Source organism: Camelina sativa, chromosome 10 (assembly GCF_030686135.1).
Source record: "Camelina sativa cultivar CO46 ecotype springtype chromosome 10, ASM3068613v1".
In the NCBI taxonomy this organism is placed as follows: Eukaryota; Viridiplantae; Streptophyta; class Magnoliopsida; order Brassicales; family Brassicaceae; genus Camelina; species Camelina sativa.
The window spans coordinates 25,143,326-25,158,924 of record NC_141889.1 but is presented as its reverse complement, the minus strand read 5'-3'; the positions used below and the strand labels follow the sequence as shown (position 1 = coordinate 25,158,924).

The 15,599-nt window shown below is 37.6% G+C and overlaps 1 protein-coding gene, 2 long non-coding RNA genes and 1 pseudogene across 3 annotated transcripts; 3 read left to right on the top strand and 1 right to left on the bottom strand.

Annotated features, from left to right (window-relative positions):
• The first annotated feature begins 740 nt into the window (after window positions 1-740).
• LOC104719686 (putative F-box protein At5g40050) lies at window positions 741-4,163 on the top strand (annotated as a pseudogene).
• Window positions 4,164-4,311: 148 nt separating this feature from the next.
• LOC104719687 (uncharacterized) lies at window positions 4,312-6,143 on the bottom strand. Its single transcript, XR_756656.3, has 3 exons — window positions 5,703-6,143; window positions 4,786-5,450; window positions 4,312-4,696 (listed from the first exon to the last, which is right to left on the bottom strand). It is a non-coding gene; the product is annotated as an uncharacterized LOC104719687 (long non-coding RNA).
• Window positions 6,144-10,606: 4,463 nt separating this feature from the next.
• Window positions 10,607-11,068, top strand: LOC147937328 (uncharacterized). Its single transcript, XM_087468748.1, has one exon. It carries the CDS (start codon window positions 10,607-10,609, stop codon window positions 11,066-11,068), a length of 462 nt encoding a protein of 153 aa, XP_087324874.1.
• A 1,421-nt stretch (window positions 11,069-12,489) lies between these two features.
• Window positions 12,490-14,094, top strand: LOC147937327 (uncharacterized). Its single transcript, XR_015568111.1, has 3 exons — window positions 12,490-12,651; window positions 12,996-13,356; window positions 13,963-14,094. It is a non-coding gene; the product is annotated as an uncharacterized LOC147937327 (long non-coding RNA).
• The last annotated feature ends 1,505 nt before the right edge of the window (window positions 14,095-15,599 follow it).

Sequence of the window (15,599 nt, the reverse complement as noted above, 5' to 3'; positions counted from 1 at the left end):
AAAAAATATTGATCATCGTCTACCAAAAAAACAATATAGAAAAATATATATGTTTCAAAATTTGAATTATATACCCTAAACCCTTGAGATATAGAGTTTAGAAACAAGGCAAATCAAAAGACTCAAAAACACACTTGCATTATTGTTAAAAACCATAAAAACCATGATATATCACACACCTAAAAAATATAATTCGTTTTATAATTTTCTTGTAAATGAATCTACAAAAGTTTTAAACGTGCTAGCTAAATAATGTTTGTTTTTAACAATCAAATTGCTTGGTTTAATTTAGTGGTCGTGTGAATAATGAATTCATGGAGGTTGATGTCGTCCGTCCCGGTTGTCACAATTACATACTGCATATCATATTCCTTTTCACGGACTTTTCAGAATTAAATCGAAAATTAAGTTTTTTTTTCGGATTCTTATATGAACAATTTTTTTTTTTTTTTGACAGCATATTTTAGACCAATTCATGCTCATGATATATCTTTTGATCATTATAATAGTTTTCTATCGAATTATTAAACTATTTCAAATTAGAATTTTTTTATGTATACGGTATACCTAATAATTATGAGGCAAATAAGTCATGCCACATAATAAAAAAAAAAACATTTGGTCCCCTTCTAAGTTTTTACTTTTGAGAACCCTAATACGTTGTTACCATCTTTGCCTTCTTGCCGTTGAACCACTTTGAGAACCCTAAATCGATACCGTCTCCGCCACGCAATTTTGTTATGGAGACCAAAAGCAAAAAGGTAGCATTGTTATCTGACTCCGTAGATTCAATCAGCTCTCTTCCAGATGAGATACTTGCTCATATCTTGTCGTTTCTTCCTACTAAACGAGCTGCTTATATACCTCAATTCTCTCCAAAAGATGGAGGACTCTGTTCCATATAATGAATCTTCTCTGCTCATCTCTCGATCAAGACGACTCTGATTTACTCTATCCCGAGACCGAGAGACACAGTGAAGACGCATCGAATAGCTTCAGAGATTTCGTGGATAAAACACTTTCAGTTTCAGTTTCCAACAACAATTCCTTGAAGAAATTCTCACTAAAATATCAAGATGATGATGTTCACCGCATGGCTCTTACTCGCAGATGGATATCAAAGGCATTGGAACAAGGCCTTTCCGATCTTGATCTTCGCATAAATATGCCTTTGATGCACAAGCCACCAAGTCTTCTTCCTAACACCCTATACATTAACAACACATTGGTCAAGCGAGTGGCGGATCCAGAAACATTTTTAGCATGGGGCACAATATAACGAAAAAAAATTATATGAACATGAAAAGAAGCTGTATTATAAATTTAAAAACCTATTAAATTACAATAGGTTTTTTATACTAAATAAAATTTTCGTCATGTCACTTTATCAACTTTTTTTTCAGCAAAACAAATTAGGCTACCCTTTAGAAACCATTAATTATATTTTGGATTGAAATACTGATATATGAACAAATTATCAATTATAATATAAAATAACATAATGCATAAGTTTGAAGCATAGAAAATAGTTTTATAAAACTAGATAAAAAAAACGATTATTTTAACTAGAGAATTTTCCATTGTATAAATTAATCACAAAATAATTACTTACTATAAAGTATAAACACGTTTGTTTTAGAAGTTACAACTGGAAGAAAAAAACAATAAAAAAAAAGTTTTAGTTAACAGAGGAAAAACTAGGTCAATGATGCTATATTGCTAAATATAAATCTTCCATCGTTGTTATTATAATTCGCAGGCTTCCTTTGCACAATTAAAAGAAATAATTGTCGGATACATTTGTTTATAGAAATAAAAAATTTTATATGGGTGTTTTATTTTGGGTTGAAATATTTTATTTCCTTCTTTGTATGACTGGTTTGGCCGTTTGGGGTTAAGGCACATCTTTGGTTTGTAATTAGAGTGGGGCACCTTTCAAAATTACCTATTAGACTGAAGATAATTGAGTAAGTTGTATGAAGAAAAGGAAAAAAACCAATGTTTTTAAAACCGGACCGGTAACTGAATCGGGAAAGTTTCTGGGTCATGAGTCAATACGGTTCGACTGGGGTTAACCGGGTTTAATTGATTTTGATGATATTTTTATAAATAATAAGGAAGGATATGTTTTCTATTTTTTTTCAATGGTTACAACTATGATATAATTGGTTACACCAAATAAAATATTTCAATAATCATAATTTTTTTTAAATAATAAACTTAAAGTGTAACAAACTAACCATTACCAATAAAATATTTTAATAATCATTCTCTTCTATTACGTATACTAGAGAAAAAATGAACACCAAATTGATTACCAAAACATGCACTGATCAAACATCTTTTATTATAAAAATAATTAGTTTCAATAAAATTACTTTAATTTTGAAGATTTGTGGTGTGAGTTGCAGAGAACTCAAACTAAAAGAAAAAAAACTAATATGAAAAGTAAAAAGTTCAATTACGAGAATTTTTATTTTAAGAAACCCTACTACTGCTAAAAATAAAACTAGAAAGGTAATTAATTGCACTCGTTTTTACAAAAAAAAGTTAGAACCCGGTTTTATCCGGTTCAATGGTTCACCAGTTTTTGGGTTTTTGGCGGGTTGATATGGTTTTTTTACCGGTTCAATTTTCTTTGGATTTTGATATTAATCCAACCTGAGTATGCTGCCGGTTCGCGGGTTAACGTGGTTCGACCGCCGGTCCAGTCCAGTTTTGAAAACATTGAAAAAAACAAAAAAAAAACTGCGTGGGGCACGTGCCCCACCCTTCAATGCCTTGCGTCCGCCCCTGGGTCAAGCTCACTTTAGGAACATAACTTTGTCTCGGTAAGTCTCCTTTGAGGGAGGTTTGTCTTCCCCTGCTAAAGAGTCTCTCCTCCTGATGCAGCAGCATCTTGATGGCTTAGATACGTATTATTGGATTTTACGTGTTTTTGTTAATTTCCTTTTTCTTGTTTTCTAAGAAAGACTTCTTTGGGTGTTTAAGTCTTTTTATTTACTTTCTCCTACGTCGGTTGTGACCTAGGTTGGAAACTATATAAGTGCTCTTGGGGTTAAGGTTTTAAGGCAGCTTTTGATAATTAATAAACGAGATTTGTTTCTCATCCCTTGTCTTGATTTGATTAGCTTCATCAAAACAGGAAGTCGGTCTCAAGAGATTTACGCAAATCTCTTGATTCAGCGAAGTAGGTCTCAAGAGAATAATTCAATTCCCTTGATTGAGCTACAAACCAGTTTCTTAGGCTGCGCCACCTCCACACAGTTTCGTTTTCAAATTGTTGTCTGTGTGATGTGATGCTTGAGGGTTGCCCTGAGCTCGAAGAATTATATATACATCACATTTACATTAGAGATAGAGATTGTGAATTCGAAGATCTTTCAGCACCTCACTTTATAGACCACGGCAACATCAAGAAACTCACAGTTCACTACAATAACGATGTTCAATCCCCTCGCGTTTTGTCAATCTACACACCCAGTCTTGTCTACCTCGACTACTCTGATTATCTAACTTGTCTCTATGAATCGGAGGATTGCTTCAATGCTCTTTTAGAAGCCCGCCTGAATCTTGTTTTCCCACGGAACGGGAGATGGGGTTATGAACACAACACCTGTTTAAAAATCGTGAATTCTATCTCCAGTCTTCAAATCCTTTACCTCTCTTCTTCTACTGTTGAGGCATGTCTCTGATCCCCATCTCTATCTCTTTCCTTTCACTTATTCTTTCTTTCTTTGTCTTGTTTGATGGTTTGTTTGTTGCTTTGATGTGTTGCATGCCTTGATCTTGATGAGAATCCCATGTTTAAGAACTTGGCCACTCTACATTTTGAGGGTAATAAGAAAGAATATTGGAAATTGCTTAGCAATATGATTGAAAAGGCTCCAAAGCTAGAAACTCTAGTCCTTAATGGTTTGTGCGGCATAAGCGATTGTGGGGTTAACATTAATGGTGGGACTGTTGTGAAGGTGGTTGAGATACAAAGGTATAAAGGAAGTCTCGAGGAACTGAACCAAGTGAAGTGCTTCTTGAGAGAAATGGAGAATCTTGAAGAGATGAAAGTGAATATTAGTGATGAGGCAGACAACAAGTTGCAACTCACAAATGATCTTCTTGCTCTTCCTAAACGATCATCCAAATGCAACATCCATGTCATGTGATCGTGTGTTTGATACAATTACAATCGGATGTTACTTAATAGGCAAGATCTTAGTAGAGAAATCTTGAAGTTTGGTTTCTAGCTTTTCTTTGTATTTTTTGTTTTATTTCCTCTAACTCTGTGTTTTGTCTTTATCAAAAACAATAAAATTCTCTTGTAACTAAGATTCAATTTATGATGGTGTTTCTACTGTTTCGTGAACAGCTTCATTACACTAGATCATTTAGTAAAATAACTTACACTAAATGATCTCTATTTCACAAAGTTTCTCTCTCGCTTTCAAAGATACAATAAGAACACAGATACAGCTGAAATTAAAACTGAAATAAATGGTTTGCTTGAACACTCTTACTTACTTCATTCGAAAGGCCATGAAAAGTCATCAACGTAGCTGTTCACACAGGATCATAATGAGAAGAACATTCATAAGCATGGCACACAAATATGAGCAGTGTAGGAACTTGGCCAGGCGACTCTTTATGGCTTGGTGATCCTCTTAATCTCATTATCTTGGAAGCAGGCATTACGCGGTACCTGAAAAAAAAAAAAGGTGTTAAAGAGACTGGATTAATCATAGCAATGTTCTAAAGGATCAGCTTTAAGAGAATCACAGCCATGTTCACCTCTTTGTTAAGTCTCCCTCTGAAATGTTCTAAAGCATCAGCTTCAAGAGAATCACAGCCATGTGCGTGCATCGAGAAACTGAAGGCTCAGTGGCATTTCTTTCACCCCGATTTGAGTTTCTTGCAGTTATTGAGGCAGAGAGTTACCAATGAGGTAAGATCTCTAATGCTTTAATAGCTGCTGAGATCTAACTTGGTGAAATGACTTAGCTGGTCTAATAATGACATCACGTTCTTGCAATTGTCAAGGCATCAGAGGGATTCACCAATGATCTGAGGTTCCTACATTTGGAAAGAGTGAGTGACTGCACCTGAGTTAGCTCTGTCAATTCCTTGAGTTTGCTGGAGCCATAGAGTTTTCAACCGGGAAATTCTATTCATATCTTCTGGTAAGCTCTCAGAATCATTTCCGCTCAAGTCCAGTTATTCTAAGAATTCCAAGTGGCCAATCCCATCTGACAAATTTTGGCATGTTTAAGTTGACTAGTTTAGCTCTTTCAGGCCAGGAATATATGGAAAGCTAGCTGCGAAAGGTGACAGGTCGACGACTGTTTTCTTTGTAACTGAACCTCCTGTTTTCTTTGTAGCTGAACCACTTATTATGGTTGTAGCAGGGATCTGTTTTTCAGAACTGAAGGAAAAGTATTCAGCAAATCCTTCACAATCTGCAAAAACATTAACACACCGTCAAAATTATGAAACATTTTCTACTATAGAGTCATCTTATACATATGTGCTTTGTGCATACACAAATCTGAATCTATAAATTCTCCAATGCGGTAACCAACAAAAGATGTATTTAGAAAATATGACATGTTAAACCAAATCAACTTAACAATGTGTTCTGATCCAAATTAGTAACACTATGTTCCTCGACATTTTAAAGTTTGAAAAAAAAAAAGATTGAAAGATTGTACCTTGAACAACCAAATTCAATTCTGGATACCACACAACCTGCGGATCAGAATTCAGAACACATTCACAAAAATTTAAAAGCTTGAACTTGTTTCAATCATCCAATTCAATAATTATTTCAACACAAATTAAGCAAAATGTTACTAATCTCCGATTCAGTTACATGCATAGAAGAACATAAACTAAGGGTTCGAAGCTCCCAGGAAACCATTAAGAAAGAAAGGAATGAAATTTGCAAAAATGAGTATTGAGTAAATCAAAAGGAATGATTTTTCGAATAATGATTAAAAGTGTCTAATTTTGGTTAAAACCTTTCAAAAATTGAAGAATAAGAAGAACTGAAAACAAAAGAAAGAGAAAGATCATTCCGAAGAAGAAAGAGAGCTCTCTCATTGTATAACCTTGAACATTTGGTTTTCTGTGATAGGAATCACACGTCTCTCAAACATCTCTTCTCTTCTGTTTTATTCTTTATTTGGTTTTACTATTATTTTGGTTTAGTATTTCATTTTCTCTAATTAACCGGTATCTATGTAAACCAGATTTGCACTTTTATTATATATGTAAGGCATACAGCTGCACATGAACGTTAATCGAATAATAATATTTTCTTACACCCTTCTCTCTGTTAACTCATAATCATTGACCACCACCGAATCCTTTGCTCCGAGGTGATATTCTTATCTCTTTCACTTTCTAGCTTGTGATTCACCGTTGTTCGAGCTTTTGGTAAGCTTCTGGATCGGATTTATAGCTCTTCCTAAGAAGACCTATCTCATTGGTATCAGAGCAGAACGAACCTCGGACCGTAAATCATGGCAGATGCTACCAGATTACAGACCATGGCAAAACAAATTAATGACCAGAAGAAGGTCACAGATGACCTCAACTCCAAGATTGAAGGTTTGGTGAAATCGCGGGTTAGTCTAGAAGAGACAATCTCGAAGTTCATGTCACAGACCTTGACCCAGTTTAACCGACCTCATGAATCAGACCCATCCACCTCAACCATATCGTCATCACAAAACCCAAACACACCCGACCCACCCAGTCTTAACCAATATGCACACGATCTTAACCCGACACCTCCACTTGAGCAAGAGACAACACCTTTTTTGCCTAATGGACTGGCTTCAAGGCTGACGAAAATTGGCTTCCCTACCTTTGATGGCACAAAGATCAATGACTGGATTTATAGGTGTGAGCAATTTTTCATGCTTGACAACACACCACCGGAGCAAAAATTTCGTTTTGCGTCTCTTTATCTCGAGGGTAATGCTTTGCAATGGCATCACAATTACATCCATGAACGATGTGGTGGTTATCCTTTATGGCCAGCATACATCGTTGCCATCTCTAGTCGCTTTGGTGAACCTTACGATGATCCATTGGCTTCGTTAGTCACCTTGAAGCAAGTTGGTGATACTTTGGATGTTTACTTAAATAAATTTGAATGTGCTCTTACACGGTTGTCGCTACCAAAGTCATATGCGCTCATCATCTTTTTGGCAAATATGAGTCCACATCTAGCCTTACATGTGAGACAGTTCGAGGTGCAAACAGTCTCGGAAGCAGGTCATCTTGCCAAATTACACGAAACTTAACTCCTCCAATTTCCATCCAAACAAAATCGAGTTTCTTTCAACCCATACTACAAACCCCAGCCCATCCTCAATCCGACAACTGCTCCTATACTCCCATCACCCAAACCAACCTTCACACCACGAACCACTTCTGAAAAACCAGCCCAAAATTTCTCTTACCAAGAGATGCAAGATAGGAGAGCCAAAGGCCTTTGTATGTTTTGTGATGAACCTTTTTCTCCAGGACATCATTTGAAACATAAGAGAGGACAAATTCTTTACCTGGAGGGTGAAGAAGATATTATGTCAGATGAAGAGGGAGTTACAGAGCTAATGTTACAGGAAGTAATAGATGATCGGCCTGATAAAACACCAACTATATCTGTGAATGCTCTGAGCGGCTCTACCACATTCAATTGTATGCGGATCATTGGTCAGTATGGGAAGAAGAAGATTCATATTTTGCTAGATCCTGGTAGTACACACAACTTTTTGGAGTTAAATGCAGCTAAAGACTTGGGTTGTTTGCTGGAAATTATCAAGCCCATGTCTGTCTCAGCAGCAAATGGGAACAATTTACAAACTGGTTTCAAGTGCAGTTATTTCACATGGTCTATGCAGAATTACACTTTTACTACAGAAATCAGAACTCTACCTCTCGACTGTTGTGATTTGGTGTTAGGAGTGCAGTGGCTTGTTACTCTCGGTCCCATCTTGTGGGATTTTTTTGAACCTGAGAATGGATTTCACTTTCAACGGCATTAGACATATCTTGCGTGGTGTTACAAAAGTCGGATGTAAGTTGATTAGCGGTGGTTGTCTCAATCAGTTGTTGCTTCAAGAACCACAAATTGCAATGCTTCAGCTCAGAGAAATCGACGACTTAGATTCTCCCTCCAAATCTCTGCAAACAGATGCCCTATTCTCTTATATATCTGCCACAAGAACTGATTCTGTACACTTAACCTCTTTGCAGCCTTTGTTAACATCTTATGCAGACTTGTTTGCGGAGCCTACTGAACTTCCTCCTTTTAGAGAAGGATTTGATCACCAGATTCCCCTTGTCGTTGGAGCCAATCCTGTGAATCAACGACCTTACAGATACTCCTCGCTACAGAAAGATGTGATCGATACTATGGTTAAGGATATGCTGCAACAAGGGATTATTCAGTACAGCTCCAGTCCGTATGCCTCTCCCGCTGTGCTTGTTAAGAAAAAAGATGGCTCTTGGAGATTATGTGTGGATTATAGAGGCCTCAATAAGCAGACAATTAAAGATAAGTATCCTATACCATTGCTTGAAGATTTATTAGATGAGTTAGGTGGATCTAAAATTTTCTCCAAGTTGGATCTCAGGGCTGGATTCCATCAAATTAGAATGTCACCATCCGACGTGAATAGGACAGCTTTCAAAACACACTCTGGACACTACGAGTATTTGGTGATGCCGTTTGGTCTTACAAATGCTCCTTGCAAATTTCAAAGCCTCATGAATCATGTATTTCAGAGTATTGCTAGAAAATGTTTGCTTGTCTTCTTTGATGACATTCTTGTGTACAGTCATACGTGGGAAGAGCATCTCCAGCATTTGAACATGGTTTTCACCATACTCCGCGAACAACAACTGTATCTTAAACCTTCCAAGTGTACTTTTGGAGCTACCATTATCGAATATTTGGGCCATTTTATATCTGCAGATAGTGTGAGCACTGATCCTAGCAAGATCAAGGCAATTGAATAGTGGCCTATACCCTCGACTCAAAAGCAGCTGCAGAGTTTCTTAGGACTAGCCAATTACTACAGACGGTTTATCAAGGGCTATAGTGTTGTTGCTCGTCCACTCACCACTCTGCTTAAGAAGGACAGGTTTTTATGGTGTTCAGATGCTACACAAGCCTTTATAGCACTAAAGGCAGCCATCACCTCGTCTCCAGTTCTAGCTCTCCCTGACTTTAACAAGTTATTTGTGATAGAGACAGATGCTTCTAACTCTGGAATTGGTGCTGTTTTGATGCAGGATAAACACCCAATTGGGTACATTAGTAGAGAATTGGGTCCTAAACATCAATCCCCATCTGTTTATGAGAAAGAATTGATGGCAGTGGTGCACGATGTACAAACGTGGAGTGCCTATCTCGCCCACCGACCATTCCTTATTAAGACAGATCAGAAAAGCTTGAAATTTCTCTTGGAACAGAAGGTAACAACTCCCTTTCAACAAAGGTGGTTGTCTAAGCTTATGGGGTACACATATGAGATCTAATATAAGCAGGGAAAGGAAAATTGTGCAGTTGATGCACTCTCACGGGTTTCAGGGTCTCAAATTCTCCATATCACCCTTTCTCAAGCTCATCATGGATTCTATGACTCTCTCAAGTTGTTATGGCAAACTGATCCTCATTTGCAGAAATTTATATCTGAGCTCCAATCTGACAAGGCCTCTCACCCTGCGTTTACTTATACTAATGATGAACTCCGAAGAAAATGAAAGTTGGTAGTTGGTAATAACACCGAGGTTAAACTTCACATTTTTAAATGGTTACACAATTCAGCAATAGGGGGTTATTCAGGCAGAGACACCACACTACATAGAGTGAAGTCATTATTCTACTGGCCACAAATGAGTTTGGAAGTCCAGAACTACGTGCAAAATTGTTCTGTTTGTCAATAGAATAAGTATGACTTAGCCGCCAAACCGGGTTTGCTGCAGCCTCTACCGGTCCCTACTGGCGTTTGGGAATCAATCAGCCTAGATTTTATCGAGGGACTACCACCATCATCAGGCAAACACTGTATTCTAGTTATTATTGATAGGCTAAGTAAGAATGCTCACTTTCTAGCCTTATCTCACCCATACACAGCGGTTGATGTGGCTCAGTTGTATCTGGATAACATATTCAAGCTCCATGGTATGCCTAAAGACATAGTAAGTGACAGAGATCCCACCTTTTTTAGTGAAGTCTGGAAAGAGATGTTTCGGGTTCATGGTGTGAATTTAAAGTTTTCTACAGCATATCGCCCACAAACGGACGGTCAAACCGAGGTAACTAATAAGACTTTGGAAACTTATTTACGATGTATGACTGCTGATGCCCCACATACTTGGAGCAAATGGTTACCTTTAGCTGAGTGGTGGTACAACACTACATATCACAGTGCTATTCGCTGCTCTCCTTTTGAGGTTATCTACGGCCAGCCACCTCTAGTGCACTTGCCTTACTTGCCAGGCGGAAAGTTCTTCTGCCGTCGTTGATCGGAACCTTCAACAAAGGGAAGAAATCATTAACATGCTAAAGTTTCACATACTCAGAGCACAAAACAAAATGAAACAACAAACAGATTCTCGCCGGTCATTTAGGGAATTCACTATCGGAGATCATGTCTATCTCAAACTCCAACCCTACCGACATAATTCTCTCAAAACCAAGCAGGTACTTCACAAGCTCTCACCTTGCTTCTATGGCCCTTTTCGTGTGATTGACCGTGTAGGAAATGTTGCTTACAAACTTGCTCTACCACGTGGAACCACCATACATGATGTGTTTCATGTTAGTCAGCTGAAACTTTGTCCTAACCCTCCTACATCTGCTCCTTCCTTGCCTCAATTTATGATGGACGTGGGTGTTGCAAAGGAACCCGAATTCATTCTTGACCGTAAAACAGTACAGCGGCATAACAAAGCAGTCACTAAGATTCTTGTTCAATGGAAAGGAAAATCTCGAGATCAAGCTACCTGGGAATATTATCAGGATTTTGTTAGCAAATACCCTGCATTTGATTCTTGAGGACAAGAATTCTTTGAAGAGGGGAGTATTGTGATAGGAATCACACGTCTCTCAAGCATCTCTTCTCCACTGTTTTATTCTTTATTTGGTTTTACTATTACTTTGGTTTAGTATTTCATTTTCCCTAATTAACCGGTATCTATGTAAACCGGATTTGCACTTTTATTATATATGTAAGGCATACAGCCGCACATGAACGTTAATAGAATAATAATATTTTCTTACACCCTTCTCTCTGTTAATTCATAATTATCGACCACCACCGAATCCTTTGCTCCGAGGTGATATTCTTATCTCTTTCGCCTTCTACCTTGTGATTCACCGTTCTCCGAACTTTTGGTAAGCTTCTGGATCAGATTTATATCTCTCCCTAAGAAGACCTATCTCATTTTCATGCTCCAGTTGAGACTCATCAACTCATTTCTATCCAATACTTTTTAGGTGGGAAAGCCAACAGCTTTTAACTCAATTTATGATCATTGGTAATTGAACATTGTTGTTAATCACCAAGTTGTTTTGAATTTAGATATATCATATATGCAACTTTATAGTCAAAGCTGTTGTCATCCAAGTTTCAGGAATCTAGCTTTCGATACTAGATTATTATTTGTTTAGGAGAAAAGGTTTCAACTTTTGTATCTCTGGTTTTGTAGAGGTCTCACTGTGTAACTTGAACACCTGGTTTTCATGCTCCAGTTGAGAATCAACTCATTTACAATTCAATGTTGTTTTGAATTAGATATATATATATATATATATATATATATATGCAACCTAAGGCAAGGCTATTATCACCCCCCTAAGTGTAGGAATGTACATGGCTTAAGAACCTAAAGGGAAGGCTATTATATTAGTACCAGTTTCTAATGTGTTACTTGCTAGATAAGTCTGATCTCACTCGTCTAATTTGTGTGTGCAATTTGCAGTTGCTAATGAAGTTTTCCAAGGTTTGATTTTTATCGGAGTGTCAAGTATATTTGGCTAGATGATTCTGAGTTGGTTTATTCACTGTGTGGAAATTGAAGCTCTTCTTAGCCATACAAGTCGTTTAAGCTTATGAAGTTATCCAGGAATATGACTAACTTAAGGTTTGATGTTCATCTGACGTCGCATAGTTTTGGCTAGATTTGGTTTATGTTAGCCGGTTAAGCTGATAAAGTTATCCACTGACCAGGAATTAGACTAAGTTTAGGTTTTGATTTTCATTCGAGGTCAAAAATATTTGGCTAGATTACGTACTCTGATTTGGTTTAAATCTCTGTTTGAAATTTTGAAGCTTTCTGATGAAATTAGCCACGGAAGTCGTTTAGAGCTAATGTGGTTATCTATTGACTTGGTCTAGCTTAACCTTATAATAGTTTCTCTTTGGATTACTTTTTAAACTGCTAAACTTTCCTGTAAATGTTTTCTAGAGTTGATTTATTCTTGTGTTTTTCTTTGCATTTTGGGTTGCAGGTTCTGTTTGGCTGCGAATGTGATTGGTTTTGTCTACTCAGGTTTTATGATATGTGATCTTGTATACCTGTTATCTACTAGCATCCGGAGATAACCTGCGGCATTTCTTGGAATTTGGTCTTGATCAAGTATGTTCCTTCTGCCTCTCTGTGATTAGAAACCTTTGTGCTTTTAAATCAGTCAAATAGTTTACAAAAGAAGATTACAAAAGACATTATGATATTTCATCTCAAGATACTTGAAGTCTCAAAGTATATAACCAAAGATATGACTGGTTTCATCATTTGAGCTAATTGTATCTGATTTATGTACATACTTCAGTATTCGTCTATGTGTAGTGACATATCATTGATGTTACCACTCTAGTGATCCATTAAATTTTAGTTCGTCTAGGCTTATAATCCCTTGAATTTGAATTCAACTTCGTTCCCGTTAAATTCTTAAGTGTTAAAGTGATTTTCGATGTTACCAGATGCTAGCATATCTTCTTGCATCGGCTTCAACTTCAGCTTCAATCCGTGTAGACGAATGGCAATCAAACTGGGAAGCAGACAAGTTCCCAGACTTAGCTAGAGCATCTGTATCACTGTCTTACGTCTCCTTTGTCGCATTCGCCTTCTAGAGTTGTTAGCTTTCCGCCTTCTAGATATTGGGAAAACCAGTGCCATTAATGGTGCCATATCATCAGATGTGAACCTTGGGGAAATGGTTGTGGACGGTACTATTGAGGATAGCTCTTCCTCAGAGAGTGCCTGGGTTCGATGTGATGATTGCTTTAAATGGCCACGGATACCTGCTTCTGTTGTAGGATCAATTGACGAGAGCTCCAGATGGTATGTTATATTATTTCATATTGAATATGTACTTGTTTTAATGCAATTTACAGATGTTTTTGTTATTACGTGTTTTCTTTTACTTTTTCATGTGATCATAACTTGGTATGAATGTGGCCAATTTTACTGGACAATGTCTTTGTACTGCTACACACTGTTCTGGCTAATTTTTCATTGTACCCCCTCACGATGATAATACTTCATTCTTGTTGATTATTCTGTTTGTTACATGCTATGTTGTTTTTTTAGCAATTTCCAGTGTGTTACATATTGTCGTTAATCTTGTTGGAGTGTACAAATTTGTTTTAACTTTGTATTCGTCTCACTTGTATCAAAGTTAAAAACGAGTTTATTAGAACTTCTTATTTTCTGATAAGTTTCTTATATAATTTATCCAACATTTTTTGAAAATCCTTACAGTGAATTCATCTGGTACTTGTAACTGAATGTCAATTGTATAAGCAGATGGAGTTTTTTCATCTTTCTGATGTTCATCACATTTGGACTTTGTGCTTGTAGCTGTTTTGTATCCTTTCCATACTTGCTACGTCATTCATATCTTGTAGTCTGTCTCTATATCTAATATGGATTCTCTATTGTTTATAGGATCTGTAGGAACAACTCAGATACAAAATTTGCGGGTTGCTCAAAATCTGAAGAGATGCCTGAAATAACTAGAACCTTGAATACTACTACAAGAACACCAAGATACCAGTAAACTGAGCTTTATTAAGAATTTCTCAAACAACTTTCTTACAAGCTTGTTTGATCAGTTTTATGCAACACCAAAACAGCTGGTTTGCCACTGAAACAATCCTAATCTACCCAACCTTACCTGCATAGCGACAGCTATGCTCTCTCTTTATTCACTCACCAATGAAACCCTCAAGCAATATTGTTTTTCTTGCTTAGATCTAAACACACACACTTTTCTCTCTATAAAAGTGGTAACCGAACAAAGATGTGAGCTGCTTCTCTTTTATATGCAGCAACAATCTGCACATACTCTTCTTTATCCAGCAAATCCTCCTATGCACCATGTCCTTCAAGAACCTCTCTTTGTCCAATGAGTCATAGGAGAAACCCCATCATTATGTTGACTTCAACACTCCACTTGCTTGTAGCTTCCAACGAACACCTTTTTAGCCTGACACCTTTTTCGCCCATGCTCGACAACTCCACGCTCGATGTATCGCATTGTCTTCAAGGTGTTGTGCTGGCGGATCAACTTGACACTTCCCGCTTTGTCTGAAATCCTTCAGGTACATCCCGTGACAGTGTGTAACTCCTACAGATACTCTGTTTCTTCAATCTCCCTCTTTTTATCTGAGTGTGTGCCTCAAGCTTCCTATAACAAGTTAGTGATGCAAACTGAACAGAAAACCCAAAACTGAACCACAAGGCATTAAGATAACTGAAATACTTCAGAGCAGCATAAGGTTCAAAGGTTCAATACATAGCCGAGTAGAACTAAAAAAAATCAGAGTTCTGCAATTGTAAATGCAATACATAACCGTTAGAGAGCATACACGAATTTGTTCAGCCACTCTCGGTTTCATCACCGTCTTCCTCATCTTCAGGATCACCCTCACCCTCAGAATAAACGATATCAAGGTAATCTCCCCCTACTTGAGTGCACAAACTCATATAAAAACTAGAGAGAAATGATCAGAGAAAGTGGAAGAGGAGAGAGACTTACCTACAAGACGTTCCATCATGAGTTTGGTGAAGTCATGCAAGTGGCGAATATCCGACAGAAGAGTGAGTGGAGTCTGAGAGGAGAGAAGCTCCTTCGGCTCAATCTTGAACTTAACAGGTGCAGCAGAGGTAACATCACCGGAGAGAGCAGGAACAATGCGTTGGAGACGCAGGAGCTGATCGATGAGATTGGGAAGAATGAGACGAACATTGGAGGAAACATTCACGACCACGGAGCTGCAGGCACAAATTTCATCAAAGACCAATTTCCCAAAGTTAAAGCGATGGCCTTTGAGAATCATGAAGAGGAGTATAGACCGCTCAGCAGACATAAAGCTGGGGTTCATTGTGGGCATCCAGTTCTGACAACAGATCTTCTGAAGCATCGCCACCGTATCGCCCATCTCCTTTTTGTTGTGAAGCTCCCAAGTACGAATCCGACCATCAGTGAGGAGAGTGACAATCTCATCAAGACTGTCAAGAACTTGGATCTGAGTCGCATTCAAAGGGTACGACTCATTGGGAAGCTAATACATGGCATTGAT